Source organism: Dermacentor variabilis, chromosome 3 (assembly GCF_050947875.1).
Source record: "Dermacentor variabilis isolate Ectoservices chromosome 3, ASM5094787v1, whole genome shotgun sequence".
Taxonomy (NCBI): domain Eukaryota; kingdom Metazoa; phylum Arthropoda; class Arachnida; order Ixodida; family Ixodidae; genus Dermacentor; species Dermacentor variabilis.
Genome location: NC_134570.1, coordinates 121,994,774 through 122,009,869, shown reverse-complemented (window position 1 = coordinate 122,009,869; position 15,096 = coordinate 121,994,774). Strand labels below are relative to the sequence as shown.

The window sequence follows — 15,096 nt, the reverse complement described above, 5'->3', positions numbered from 1 at the left end:
ACTATATGCTTAAAGCGCTGCACGGTTTTAAAAAGAAAGCAGTAGTGCACCTTAACCAGGCACGTACCCAGGATTTTTGTTTTTTTGAGGGGGCCCAACTCAAGGTAACATTTCTACGAAAATAAAAAGTGGGGGGGTGGGCGGGTACCTTTGTACAAATGTGAATAATGCCTACCGTTCGCCATAAAGACGCGTAAACCCGCAAAGGAGAAATGAAATAAGGTGTATTTCACAGGTACGCCTGTGAGGTGCACCTCTATTTTACTTGACAAACAAGGAACCACATCGAATGTACTCGCGCAGGACAGAAGCGCAGGAAGAACACTGACAAGAACAAGTAAACAAGCGAAATTCTAAAATAAAGATTTCTGGTAGTGTTCTTTTGAATTAGTTCTGGAAAAATTATATAGAAATATATATTGCGGAACAATCACAGTTCTTTTCAATCCATCGTTTACTGCCACACCAAGTGCTAAAACCGACTCGTATTGTTATTTCACAAGTTGCGTAACGATCCGTAGCCGCCGGTCCCGTATAGCCGCGTAGAGCGCCGTACGCTACGGTTCTAGACGTACCGTACCCACCGCAGAAGGTTAGAAAAAAGAAACCACATAAGCGCAGCAAAGTCGCTACGTCAGGCGGCTCGACTGATAACTGCAGAAGCGTCATTCAAAACACACGGAATCACTCTCAACTTCCGGCGGCGTTTTCTCTACTTCCTTCTTTAAATAAAAAGATGTTGATCCATAAATGTTTCCACAAACAACGGCTTTTCCTTCCTGTTCGGCTGTTGTCTCGGCTCTCTCCCCTAGTATATCGCGTAATTTGTGAGCTCCCTGCTACTTTTGTTTACAGTTGCCAATTTGCGCTAGAAGTGTTATACAATTAGGGAAAAACCAGACGAGGTAACGGGTGACATTCATATTGCTTATGGGTTTAGCGGTTGATGCAGGGCTTGATGACGGACGCTGTTTCTCATGATTTAATTTTCCTCCTTTCAAACCCATATCATGGCTCCGAGGATCTGCTAGCGCTGCGGTGAGCCTTCACTCGTGGAAGTGATGAGGCAAAAGAAAAAGTTAGAGGCAGCTGGCGTTTTCTCCTGCCGCAACTCGTTCCAAGAGCATGCAGACCAGCTTACAACGAACTGAGTCCATTCCCTGGTCCCCGGATGAGTCTAAACAAAGAAAGTTGAACTAACGAAGGAACAGCGATGCGCGTCACCGTTACAATAGATGGTGACAACTGAAAGCATCTCGAGTTAATCGCGCGGGCACCGAATCGATTGGAAAACTGGCCTTCACATCCCAGGAGATGCCGATAACTACCGTCATCCAAAATGAGTGAAAGAGGCAGCGAAATGTTGACCGCCGAATAGCTGTCAAGTCTCAAGCTTGATTTGGCGGCGCTTTAGGAATGTGTGTAAGGAGTGGTGGTGTGGGCAGAAGTGGGGGGGGGGGCTGCCGGGCCCTCCCTTGGGTACGTGCCAACACATGCTAAATATCATGACCTGATCGCCAAACTGATGCCAGGTGTTCCAGGCACCGGGAGCTCCTGGATTAGTTAGGTAGCCCATAGACGCAGTATTTGCCGTGCCTTTGTTTATTTACGTTATGAATAATGGCAAGAACTGTTTGGCGAGGCTTCAGGAGAGGAATCGATGCACACTGCTGGCTGGAACTGCACAGAGTACCAAGGGAGGAAAGCATACGTGGGTTACCTCCTCCTCACAATCAGCGTTGTGCGGCAGCGCTATGGATCACCTATAGGCTTGCAGATTTGCGCACCACTCTTGGAGGTCCGACCTCTCAGCTTTTCTTACGCAATGAATTCATCTCCCTCTCTACTGGAAGGGCTTATAGGCGGCTAAGGGCTGCTGCTGAATTTCCCGCTTAGTGCACAGTCTATGACTTCTCTGATATAGACAGACGTCTATGGCAGGTTATACTTTTATCTGTGTTTCTCGTGTGTTTTTAACTATCTGTTTGATATTACGTGACTAACATGCGCATATCTTTTGTATTGTAACACACGAACAGTATTTCTAGGGATGAATATGCAGCATTATATTAGACTACATGACAGATTTTCACACCTCTTCAAGGAAGGTGAGCGTTTGCGGGCACCCGTTAAAATTATTCATTTAAGTCTAAATGACCAACGAGTTAAGGGCGCCAAGAGGAGGTCCGCCAGATCTTGGCTGAAGAATTGAAATGGCTCCATAGCGATGGCCATATCGGACGTTGATGATAGAAAATCGCCTAATACGACTTCCCAGTTTTTCACTGGCGCTGTCGCGAACGCCTTCCCCAACTCCCAGCAACGAACAAGCGCTGCGCTTCGTAGAGGACCCAGACTCAAGGATCGCCGCCGTCAGTAAGCGCAGTCGTTTGATCGAGAAACGTGTCCCTACGCTACTCGTTACTGCACAGTGACTGTCTCTAGGGCGCAGATTGGGCGATTTCTAAGTGCCGCTGCAGACGTGTTCACAAGAAAACGAGGGAATATTACCGAATAATATTTTGAAAAGGAATAGTTAGTGATGATAAAGAATGTGTGAAGGGCTGCAGAGGACGCATTAAAAGAGCGACGCCAGCTCGTTCTATTTATTGCATTAGTGCAATGTTAATAAAAATTGGAGGACGCTTAAGCTTCGCCTTCAAGAGTTGAACGCGACAGCGTTCCCGTCGACCCGCCAAGGGGTGTAAGACAATGGGCTACGGCGCAGCGACTACGCGCCCCGCATCGGACGCGGTGAGCGTCGAGCAACGCAGCGTTCGGCGCGGCAACGAAATGTGCGCCTGAGCAAGCGACGCACGCCTGAGCCTTAGGAACAGCTCGTTTCTAAGGCAACACCGCCTTCACTAGAGGCGCTTTTGTACCGCGTTGAAGCATCGAACTCGTGGCTCAGTGGTAACGTCTCCGTCTCACACTCCGGAGACCCTGGTTCGATTCCCACCTAGCCCATCTTGGAAGTTGCTTTTTATTTATGAAGTGCCTGCCGTGATTTATCGCTCACGGCCAACGCCGCGGACGCCGACGCCGACACCGACGCCGACGACACCGGCTTTTCTGCAACACGAGCTCCTTAACGCTATCGCGTTAAAACAATCGATTGCTTTTAGAGCACAGCGCTCAGGCGCCCGTTCGTACGTGTAGTGTCGGCGTCCCCTGGCAGCCCTCACTCGTTGGAACCTAGAGAACAAGCGCCGCGAAGGATGAAAGAGCGAACGCGGAGCACAGCGGCTATGAAAGATGGCGATAGCGAAGAGAGCGCCAGGAGGAAAGAGGAGGAGGAAGGTGCTGCGAAAGCATGAGAAGAAAAGCGTATTGCCGCGCAAGACGGGCTCTGCGGCGACGACTGCTACGAGATGGCGCCACTGTAGCGCGCCGTCGTCTGTTCCCCGATGGCATGCGGCGAGCCAATACCACACATGGAAACAAAGCGCCCCATGAGCGGCGGTCTGTCTGCAGCGGCAGCTCTGACTCACGCCCACGCGTCACCCACGCGCTGCCTCTCGCGATCTCCCGAGGCAGTCGTGCCACACTTTGCTCCATTTGCAATGTGCCGCAAGAGACAGATTGTCCGCATCAGCCAATCTATCGCGAAATGAAAACACGTATAGAGCTACTCTCAAATTTCGCCTTAGGGAGTGTCGTAATCGTATTTAATTTCTTTAGCAATTGCTCCGCTACTTTTGTGTGGCATTAATTAGCGCTCGGAATTAATTAATTTCTGAAATAAATAATTGTAGTCGGTTACTTTTTTTCTGTAACGGGCAGAGGTCTGATTGCCGCAAAAAGCGCATGCGAGTCGATATGTCGGGGCTGGTGTTGGCAATCCATCAAACGCTCTCGGCAATGCTGTTAACTGTCCGTAAACAAAACGTAACCTGGGAACACGCATGGCCGTCGATTATTTGCGTACGAAGCATCATGCTTCCGGGGAATTTCGCCTTGAAGCAGCACGCTGTTCAGTTGCCGGCGAAGAGCGACGCGCCGTTGAACGAGCGCGTGTCACGTGCTGCAGCTCCCACAAGCATCCTGACTCGTTCTTCAACACGTGCATCACCGTCATCGCCGTGCTGATTGTCATCACGCTCATCTGCATGGCCATCATCATGCTCAAGTGCTTTTCGCCCATGGACGGTGAGTTCGCGCGACTTCTTTGCGCAGAGCAGTCCCTTGCGACGCAATGCATATGTGAATTGTCCGGACATAGCGTCGGCGTTCGCATGCCGGAAACACCACCGCATCGTGGTCTGACAAGCAATGGAGAATGACGTATGAAGCATTCCTGAGGTCGTAGGGAGGAGAGAACCGAAGTTTTTTTTTTCTTTCAAGCTTGACAGATAAGTTAACTCGATAAAATATATTTGAAAGCAAGAATTTTAAAGTGGTTTATTGCCAAAAGGGATTCACCGGCAGACTGAGCTCTGAGCATACTACGTGCTTGGCTCCGAGCATCTACGACACGTGAGCCAGCGGCGATAGTGCGAAAGGGATGCTCGTCTTTTTTTCTTTTATATACCTACCGCGCTATATAGGAAGCGCTTTCTTTCATGATTTTGTGTGAACCACTTGAGCTGCAAATTTTCTCTCAAACACGTGGGTCGAGAGCCTTGACATTTAACTTGTTCGCAAGTGATAACGTTTACTTTTTCGCTAAAATAAAGATTACTTTTTTCGGGATTGATTATCGCTTTATTGTCCTGTTAAATACGCCGTGTCCCATATATCTACACGGACAACGTCAGTAAATTATTGATGGCCAAACACGTCAGCAGTACCCATTGCAGGGTAGCAAACCGGACTAGCGTCTGGTTAACCCTTCCTCTCTGTGTTAGTGCTCCCTCTCTTCTGTTTCTCGTTTTCCCAAAGAACAGCTGCGAACACGTTTTATTCTTTCGGTTTCGAAGATACCGCCATTTAACCCGTGGCAGCCAGGAAGACCACAAGAAAGAACTGTGGCTGGATTTATCACTTCATTCCCCAATTGTTAACGTAGCACGACAAAAAAGAAAGAAGAAAGAAAAGGGGGGCCTCTTTCCTCGCTACACTCTGGTAACCGTCAACAACTCTCCTCGTTGCCGCAGCCTGCCCTCTCCCGGAGCCGCCCTACAACCCTTACACCAACACGGCACTCTCCTGTGACTCCCGAGAGTGCCAGAACTACGGTGAGTCAGTGGACACATTCTTACGTGGCATGCACTTCTGGGGAATTGTGTGCGTGCCGCACGGCCAAACAGCTCGAAAAAAGAAAAGTGAGACGACAATTGTGCGAATGTGGTCGCCCCTGTGTGGATGCGAGGCACGGTTTCGCGAGACCAAGATCCCAGGCAGGTCTGCAAGTAGTTCTGCTCTGTTCGCTTTGGAAGCCTTCACCCTTGGCAAGCATTCCGTTACCTACACAAGCGAGGCGTCAACTGCGTTGCCTAGGGATCTTGAGTCTTTCGAATCCTTCTGTCACGCGTGGTGTAATATGCCTTCGCGTTTTCATATGCGGCGAAACGCATGCGTTCGAATATAAATCGATGGCGTGTTTGTGGACATGAGCAGCAGCCATTAGCGCTCGTCCTCGTCTGTTCCTGCGCAAGGTTTTCCACTCAACAAGCAGCTAACGCTGGTATCCACGATAGGTTGCAACGATCTCCAGCTCGAGCTCGAGAATATATAAAAGGGTGTCTCATCCAAAGTCGTCGCGAAAACGGCAAGATCGATGTACATGGTATATGTTTCTATATGCACTACATTTGGGGCATTAAAAATCTTGGAGTTAATTGCGGGGTATTTTTGCATTTGCATTATTTTCTTCGTTCCATTGACGGTCCTTGCATTTTCTCCCAGACCCTTCATTTTTTTTATTCATATCAAGTTTTTTTTTCGTTCTAGATTTTTTTTTCTTACGCGCATGTACATTGACGTAGTCTTCTTTCCCGCCGACTATGGTTGACATGCCTTTGTTTCTTTCATTTCCTCTTTTTTTTTTTCTTGACCAAGAGGCCAGGTGAGCCGATCGCGGGGATTGTGAAGTCGCTGGTGCAGTGTGGGTAATTTTCGACTATATTGGTGCTAATTACGCCCGTGCCGTTAATTTTACGTATTCTGCCACTAATCCTAGCTTCTTGTCTTGTTCAGTTGGGACCGCCATATTTATACATTTCGCTACTCGCCACGACATTACATAATAACGAAATACGCCAAAGTACGCCAAACCAGTGTGAAGTGCGCAAAGAAGACCTCACTGGCCTTCCAACGAAGCATAGAGGGAGCACGAAACCAGGCATCAACACTTCGAAATGCACCCTCTTCTGACGTCATATGCTCCACGCTTTCAATCGGGGAACCGTGGCAAATGCGCACAGCACGCGTGTAATCCTGGGAACAGCGCGCTATATAACGTTCATGGTGTAGGTTTCAAAGTCCGTTGGTCGCCAGAGTTGCCGTTCGCTGTCTGCTCGCCGCAGTTTATGCCTTCAGTTTTCCGCCGCGATACCTGCAAATTATGTCGCCGTTGCAACTGCAGCACTATACTTCGGAGCATGCGCACAATTATCCGCTCCTTGAAAGTTTCAAACGGCCATGCGAGCGGCGTAGCAGACATGATGATGATTTATTGGCATCCCCTTTGAAACGTGGCGGTGACAGTCACCTAGCCTGCTAAACATGATTTTCATTCTAGAATTTTTTTACACCGTATAGACTCGTTTGAGGGTTGGACTTTTTTTTATATACAATTTTGACGAGGTGGGGACCTTCCACAGTACTTAACCTTTTGGTAAAAATGGTGCTGGCGCAGCCTTCACTTGTGCGCACCATGAGTCCCCGGATGTAATATTGCGTCAGAGGTCAACGCGCAGCTCTCGCCATCTAGTAGCGGCATGCGGAAGTACGCAGCACGCGAAAATTCGCCCATGCACGCGCAGGGCATCGGGGCACCGACCGCGATTACTTCTCCCTTAGAAAATGGGAAGTGCGGCCCTTGCGCGGCTGAGGCCCTTACACGAGTCTATACGGTACACCTTTCTAATTTTTTCTTGCTCAGAACGTATCTATTTACCTTGTACCTCTACGTATGCCTGTAACGGATCCGGTCGCTTTAATGCTTTCCTGCTTTTTTCCCACCAATACTCTAAAGGTCTTTTGCTTATCTCGACTGCTGACCGGTTGACGCTTCCGTCCAATTTAAATCCACACCCTTCCGGAAGTTTGACGTTGCCTACGGGTCTCGCTAGGGTAGTCCCTTTGCATTCCATTAGGATGTGCTCGGTGGTCTCTGGGTTTTTTGCTGCAGTATACACATGCCTCATCTTGTCGCGAATATTTGCTCCGGGATGTTTTTGTCCTTAGGCAACCGGCTCGAGCCTCGAAAAGCAAGGCGTTTGAACAAGAATGAACCCGCAACGCAATCGTGCGGGTTGATTAGAGAACGCTGCTTGCCATCAGGTGCTCCTCCATGATTCCTCGTCTTTATTTTTCTATAAATAGGCATTCAGATTGTCAGACGACGCTCCCTTCTAATTTTTGTTTCATCCATGTATTTTGACCTGCCCCTTTCGTTTCAAAAAGTTGCTTATTTGAATCAGTGTAGCAGATTACGGCAATTTTCGCCCTACAAAAAAAGTCGGTTTCGCGCGAAAGGCGAACCAGCGATTGCGATCGCAAATGCCTAGACAGCTACGCGAAGTAAGGACAGTAGCTTTATCGGCCGTATAAACTTGCAAACATTCGCTTACTGTCTAAATTAATAATCATGGTGTCAGCGCGCACACACAATCATGAACACATCACTCTCGATGATGACCGTGAACACTCGCTGACAGAGTGCTGGCGTGAGGAAACGCGACAACAGCAGCAAGAAGCGACGCTCGCGCTGCGTATCGCTTCAGCTGAGTGGTGAGAACGCAGCACGCACAAAGGTATGAGCCGCCGTCGCACCTACAGACAGCCTCCGACGCAGATCGCTTTCAAGATAAGGCACGCGTGGCCACGAAATGCGCAGCTGCTTCCGGCATACAACGCCCTCCCCCCCCTCCCCCCGGCGCCATGCGCGCGACGGAAGACGGCGCATTTCCTCCCCGCTTTCTCCCTTGCACGCGCGAGATTGAGCCGCGATCGGCGGCGCCCCCTCTGCCGTGGTCGGAGTGCGACGCCGGCCTTCTCACTCTCCTCCTCCCGGGCCTCTCTCGCGACGGCAGACGTCGCGTCGTCTCCCCGCTTTCCTCCCTTGAGCGCGCGAGATTGAACCGCGGCTCCCTCTCACAAGCTTGCACTCTCTCCTACAATATACGGCGCGCTGCAACGGTTTTATCGCCCTTGGAGTTCATACGGAACATCATGACGACAGCAAAGGCAAAAATGCGCGTGGAGTGTCCATATAATCGCTATCGGGAATAAAAATAAAATGGCCGTCTGAAAGCGATAACCTATCTGCACGTAATATTTGCTGCAGTACCTATTGAAGCTTCTGAAGGTTGCTCAGACAAGTAGTATACTGCGATTTTCTCCGCAGCTTCCGTCGCTCTGCGATGGTCGCATGCTGTCACGAACAATCTGCGACCAGAGTCACGTGGTCAGTGCAATGTCCTTTAGCGGTACTTTTGATACATCGTTCCGTCTTGTAAGCGTCGTTTTTTCCTGTAATAGTGAAAAAAATAAATTCTGTGGTTTTACTTACCAAAACGACGATTTCATTATGAGGCACGCCCTAGCGGGGGAGTCCGGAATAATTTGGACAACCTGGTGTTCTTTAACGGGCACCTAAATCTAAGTACACGGGTGTTTTTGCATTTCGCCCCCATTGAAATTCGGTCGCCGCGGCCGGCATTCGATCCCGCGACCACGTGTGTAGCAGCAGCCCAGCACCATAACCACAAAGCAATCGCGGCGGGTACTGGTGAAATAAAGCCTCTACAACGGACGGCAAACGCATCACAACCAGCGCGCCAGGATCGCGCGATCTATGGTGCGAGTGCCTTCGGCTTCCCACGCAGTGAACATCCTCCGTTCGAGCCAGGTTCCGTTGATGGAGCCGTGCGAGGATTTCTACGAGTTCGCCTGCGGCGGGTGGACCAAGGCCGTCGTGGTGCCCCCCGACGAGGTCACGGCCAGCGTCCACACCCGGCTGCTGCGGCGCGTCGAGGACGAGATCGGAGGTGCGGTTGCCCGCGTTCCGCTACGCCCGCCGCACCGTGGTCACGTATCGACCTCGTCGGCTTCGCCATTGTAGCGCAGGTACGACGACACGGACATAGAAAGCACACAAGACAACATGCGGCGCTATACCGTTGGCGTGCCTTCTATGTCCGTGTCGTTAATTGTACCTGCATGCGCTGCAACACAACACATCACCAGCAAGTCCGTATGACCACTCTAATCGAGATATTGAGGTTTACGAAAGGTTGCGAGAACTGACTGGTGAATGTTAAGCAAATTGGTCTAGTACGTTAACCGTACATCACTACCAGTTAAGAAGTCAAACGTAAGAAGCGAGAGACCGAATGGCAGAATGAGCCTTCAGTTATCGCAAAGGGCAAAATAGCGAGCACGAAGGATTTCGTGGGAGAAAGCAACCGAACCTTTGCAGTGTATGGTTGGCTCAGTCAGCGCTGTTTCCCTTCCCACATGTCGGTGCAGTGGAGCTTAAAACGCTTCCTAGATAGCTTCCGTGCGGTGACGCGTATACTGGAGAGGTGGGCAAATGCGAGACTTGTGCAGCGACCACCCGGAGGCTATGGCACGGCTGCTTGCTCAGCAAATCGCCTGCCAGGTCGTCGTCGCGTGGTTCGTACCAGGATCGGGTTATAAATAACAGTTGCCGTATTTTCTGCTAATGAACAATATTGACACGTGTACTTGTATTTATCGGGCGACACGTTCCACCGCATAACAAATGTTATTGCACAGCGCAGGACGCGTCTATATGTATCCGAAGTTTCTAGAATGTTATCGACGGTTCCATCCGCTGTCTGTTGTCGCCGAACCTTGTGTAATCTTTGAGGGCACAAGTTCGGCCGATAAAACAGGCTACACTCAAGAACAAGGGTAGCGGCGAACACGATCGGCGGTCGTCGAAATCTGATCACCGGGTCAATTAAGCGCGTCAGCTTTTATAGATCAGTCATCGAACGTTCCAGAGTAATCGCTGGGATCCGCATGCCTTCCACAAAGTTCTACGCCATTCGCGTCACGCATACATGCAATCAGATTACACAAGGTTCGGCGACAACAGACAGCGGATGGAACCATCGATAACATTCTAGAAACTTCCTATACATATAGACGCGTCCTGCGCTGTGCGATAACATTTGTTAGGCGGTGAAACGTGTCGCCCGATAAAGACAAGTACACGTCTCAATATCATCTGCAGTCATTCAAGGGTTACGAACTTGGAACACTAACCGGGAGGCCCTTCGGAAACAAACCGAAACACGCGATGCGCTCAGTCGAAATATAGCTCCAACGCATACGGAAAACTACACGAAAAATATTTTTGAGTACAGGCCCATATTTTGTAATAAAATGTCTTTACTCCTTTTTTTTTTCTTCTTTTTCGCTGAAATGTACACAGCCGCGTATACTTGCTGTTGACTTTACCAAGACGGTCGCGCACATATACATTCACCGTGCTGAAGGAAGAATGGCGCAAACGAACAGGGACGAGATAGAAAAACACGGACGAGTGCAGACTAGCAAGAATGGTTTATTGTAAAAAAAACACGCAAGATATACACCCTGGCACAAACACATGTGGCCGCCTAAATATTATTCGTTAAATAATCAATTTCTCAATAATCAATCAAAATAATCAATTAGTGGCCTCGCAAGGTTCACGTCAGCGGACTTACGAATAAAGAATGCTTCAGCAATCTCCCTCACTATTCTATCTTTGCGTCTTGGTGGCACCTTGGTTTCTTTCAGCATCGGTTTGCACTTACATTCTTTGCAATTTAGGCACGGGTTAGACGATGGCTGCCCTTTCAAAGAAGCTCTGTGGTCCATTAATCGCTTATTCAAACACCGTCGACTCTTTGGCGAACGTGCCACTTACCGCAGTACAGGGGAATGTGACACACTACACCCTTTCCACAGTCAAGCTGCCCGTCACGGCGCTTGGCATCACATTCACCGCTGCGCAGATGCGGCCCAACTTGTTTCTTGTCGAGAAGACGACGTTTACGCCGAATCTACTACCCACATTTTTCATGCGGTGAGACGAGGTGGGCAGATATTGAGTACTGGCGATTGGCTTATAATTGGCGTTGGCCGTCCCGAGACCTTTTGCTCCCAATTTTAACTTCCTCAATAATATTTCACTTAGGGAGGCTAAGGTACTTACTGGATAACTTCATTGCCTAAATCTGTTGAGTTGATTTGAAAAAGCTTCAATCGTTCGATGCGGGCATGACTTGCGCGACGTGGCTTCTAAACAGAATGTGGCAAACCCGTTCTTCACTAGCTTCGAATGACAGGAACGGAAATCCGGGATGGGCTTCCCAGACCTCAGGGAATACACCCAACATGCATGGTCACACCCAATTAGGATATTTAGATTTAAAAAAAAAAACTAAATACTCTGCTCCCTAGGTACTTCAAGTTCAGACTGCAGCGTTTCTCCTTAAATATCTTGAGCACATTCGCTCTGATACTGATGCAGCCGTTCGCTTCAGCAAAACAAGATAATCGTCAACATAATGCATCGTTTTTAGCACCACAGCTTCCAAAACACCCTCTAGGTGACAATCAGTTCTACTCAGCTAAATTTCAATAAGTATTGGCGCAACGCGTGAACCTATACAAACTGCCGATCTCAGGATATAGACTGAATTGATTCAGGGACCAGCGTCGAGGATACATACACGGGCAGCAGTTCCAGAAATGTCCTCTCGGTAGCACCACACTTGTCCTTGAAACACCGTTCATCGTTGCCATTCTGTATACAGTCCTGCACAAATCTCATATAAGTGTCATGCTGCAAAGAGTAGAATAAGTCCTATACGTCAATGCTAAACACAAGACATGGGGCAAGGAGCTCTGTCGCCAGGAACTGGATGACGTCACCAGAGTTCTCCACACGGAAGGGATCCTCGATGCATAGTGGAGAGGTGTTCTTGCAGGTATCCAGATACCAAATACTGCCTGGTTCCATGTTCAAATACTGTTACCCGAGAGGGATTGCCTACTTTGTGTGTTTTAGCAGTAAAGAAGGGTCTGAGCAGATGTTCCTTCTCATTATTCACAGCCGCACATAGCCTACAAGCTCTTGCTGCGGTATTATTAGGAGAGCAGGAATTTATAGACTATGCACATATGTACCGGTTGTACATACTGTACCCATAGCACTGAGGCAAATCTCCCTCATCCGTCATACGAACTTATTCCTACCCTTTTTATCTCCTCCGAAAAGCAAGCCAAAACACCTTTCTTTCTTAAAATAAGCATTTTATCATTATCATCTTACTCGTCCGCATCACCAGTCCCCCCATATTGTGTTCACCGTCGAGGATGTTTTTGCCGTTGTTGTTGCTGCTGTTGTGTTTGTTGTTGCAACCATCGCCGTCTTGCGTGACCGAAGTATTCTGCGATGCATACGAACGCATAGCGTTTTCTGTAGCCGTGCACATAACGTTGCACCGGCAGTGGAGCTGTTTATTTGACGCAGTAAGTTTTTCTTGGTACGAGCTGCGCCGTTAGTGCGGCGCCACATATGCCGTTATTTTGGCATATATGGTTCCCGTTACCCGAAACAGGTTCGAAAAAATTTTGCTCCCCAGTAGCCAGCCACTGCCCGCAGACCGAAGAAATAAAATACCAATGCATGCGTGCCACCAATGGGTGTCCTCGCGAAAATCCATGAAGTAAATTAAAGCAATTTTTTCATTTTATTTGTGCTACAACAACGACGTGATTATGAAGCGCGTTGTAGTGGGGCACTCCGGATTAATTTTGACCTCCTGCGATTTATTTACCGTGCACATAAATCTAAGTTAACGAACTTTATCTTTGTACTTCCCCCCGTGGCCGTAGTATCAAACCTCTGACCTCAATTTCAGCAGCGCCAGCGTTACAGCCATCCGGCTATACTGCATCGCTAGCAAGTTCGCATAGAGTAGAGCATTTGCAGAAGACGCCAGTGAGGCGCTGGAAAGGCCGACAGCACACAGCTCGATTTCTGAGAAAAATTAAGCCTTACTTCTGACGCACTAAGTTTAGCGCTTGTCTCCTGTTCTACGCAGAAATCCTGAACAACACCGTGGTGACGTATCGATACCAGACGGCAACGCAGAAGGCAGCTGCGCTCTACCAATCCTGCATCAACGTCGGTGAGCTCCCGGGCGACAGACACGAACTGCTCGAAATTGTTGTCTTTCAATTTTCGTCTCCCCCACAACACTATATGTGCAGAAACGCGGCTGTCATTTCTAATATCATCGCGTATATATTTATCGAACTAATGCCTTTAAACGGCCTCGTATACTTGCTTAGTCGAATTTGTTATATGTGCGTTACCGCTGTGATACACGTTGTTTGCCGTTTGATTTGTGTATGTGTATGTGAGTGCACCCATGCACTCACATACACACCGCTTCCCTCGACAAAATGTATCAGAACGCGCACGCGTAGACTGAACTGAGGAAATCAAGAAGGCACGTTGTCCGGTAATTTGCAGCGCATACATTACGGTATAGAAAATTTTGGGCACGTTCCTACATTTGGGAAAAACAAGTCGGTAAATCACATTCGAGGACGGAATTGTTCGCACATTTCTGGCCTGTTCGTCGCAAAAACTAATAAGACAGTCACAACGAAACCTGCGAAATAAGCCATGAAGTCATCCGCTGCCTTCACGCTATCGCCCAGGCAGCTTATTATCAAGTATATGTATACTTTCGGGTATTATGTTTTATGCCTTGTTCAACCCGGCCAGATTCGTTGTTGTTACCGGGGAAACGGCCGGGATACCGCTTCGATACACTCACACCGCCAACGCTTCCATGCAGACATGCGCAACAGCAAGGGTACGCGTCCGCTGGAGGAGCTGCTGTCGTACCTGGGCCTCCCACGGTGGCCCATTCTGAACCGGACGGCGCATTTCCCCACCTACCAGATCCTGGGACACGTGATCCGCGAGCTGGGATTGGACGCCATTGTCTCCGTGCGCGTCGGTCTCGACTACTACGACAGCGACCGGTACCTGGTCTACGTGAGTGATTTCGAGCTCTGCGACTTCTCTGGCGATGCCGCGTAGCCTGACGCGCAAGATAGGACATTTACTGCGGGAACCAGGATGCCTTGGTCGATTGACTTATCAATTTGGTATTGCATCGCAGGCACGTATAGAGTATTGCGTAAATATGAGCTGGATGCGTACCCTAACTCTCCCAGATAAACCGCTGCTTGATTAATAACAATTTTGCACAGATGTGGCAGTTTAAAGCGGGTTCAATTTAATGCCAAATTCTCGGCCATTACTTGCCTGTTTCACTGAAAATCGAGGTGGCGAACCGAAAAGATTTCTGGTCCTGGTCGGGTTCCGGTTCAGGCTTCCACATATTTTCCGGTTCGGTTCAGGTTCAGAAAAAAATATATTGGTTCGAACCAGTTTGAAGCGGTTCATACGGGTTCCGAACAGTTCGGAATTAAGGAGAAATAAAAGTTTTAGGAAACAACGTTTTCCCGTCTCACTCGCGAAATTATTTGACCGAAATATAGCTCCACCCTTATGTGATTCGGACCGATGTACGAGGTCTGTCAAATGTTCACGCAGTGAGTCCGCAAACAAAGTGGAAGACTCAAACACAGACTCAAAAGGGCGGAAGAGGCAAGGAGGGCGGAGGGCGAAAGGATATTGGCGTGACGTCACCGCGACTTTGGTTCTTTTTGTGAATTACTTTTTACGTTGTCTACGGCCAGGGAAGAAATATGCACTGATTTTAGGCATGACGAAATCAACATTCATTTGAATGCCGCGGTGCGCGAACCGCAGACCTTTAGGGAGTCTTGGAATCATGAAACCAATAGTTAGAGACACTTTTAGCCATGTGTACAGAAGAAAGTTCAGAGAGTACAGAATAACCAAAGAGAGTTGAGGACATT

General features: G+C 48.8%; 1 protein-coding gene across 1 annotated transcript in view; it reads left to right on the top strand.

Annotated features, from left to right (window-relative positions):
• Positions 1–3,905: 3,905 nt before the first annotated feature.
• Positions 3,906–15,096, top strand: part of LOC142574714 (neprilysin-1-like) — a 34,490-nt gene continuing 23,299 nt past the window's right edge. Inside the window, exons 1-5 of the mRNA XM_075683739.1 lie at positions 3,906–4,149; positions 5,097–5,177; positions 8,994–9,155; positions 13,236–13,322; positions 14,001–14,203. Of these exons, the coding sequence (XP_075539854.1) occupies positions 3,906–4,149; positions 5,097–5,177; positions 8,994–9,155; positions 13,236–13,322; positions 14,001–14,203 (777 nt within the window). The remainder of the gene's footprint in view (positions 4,150–5,096; positions 5,178–8,993; positions 9,156–13,235; positions 13,323–14,000; positions 14,204–15,096) is intronic.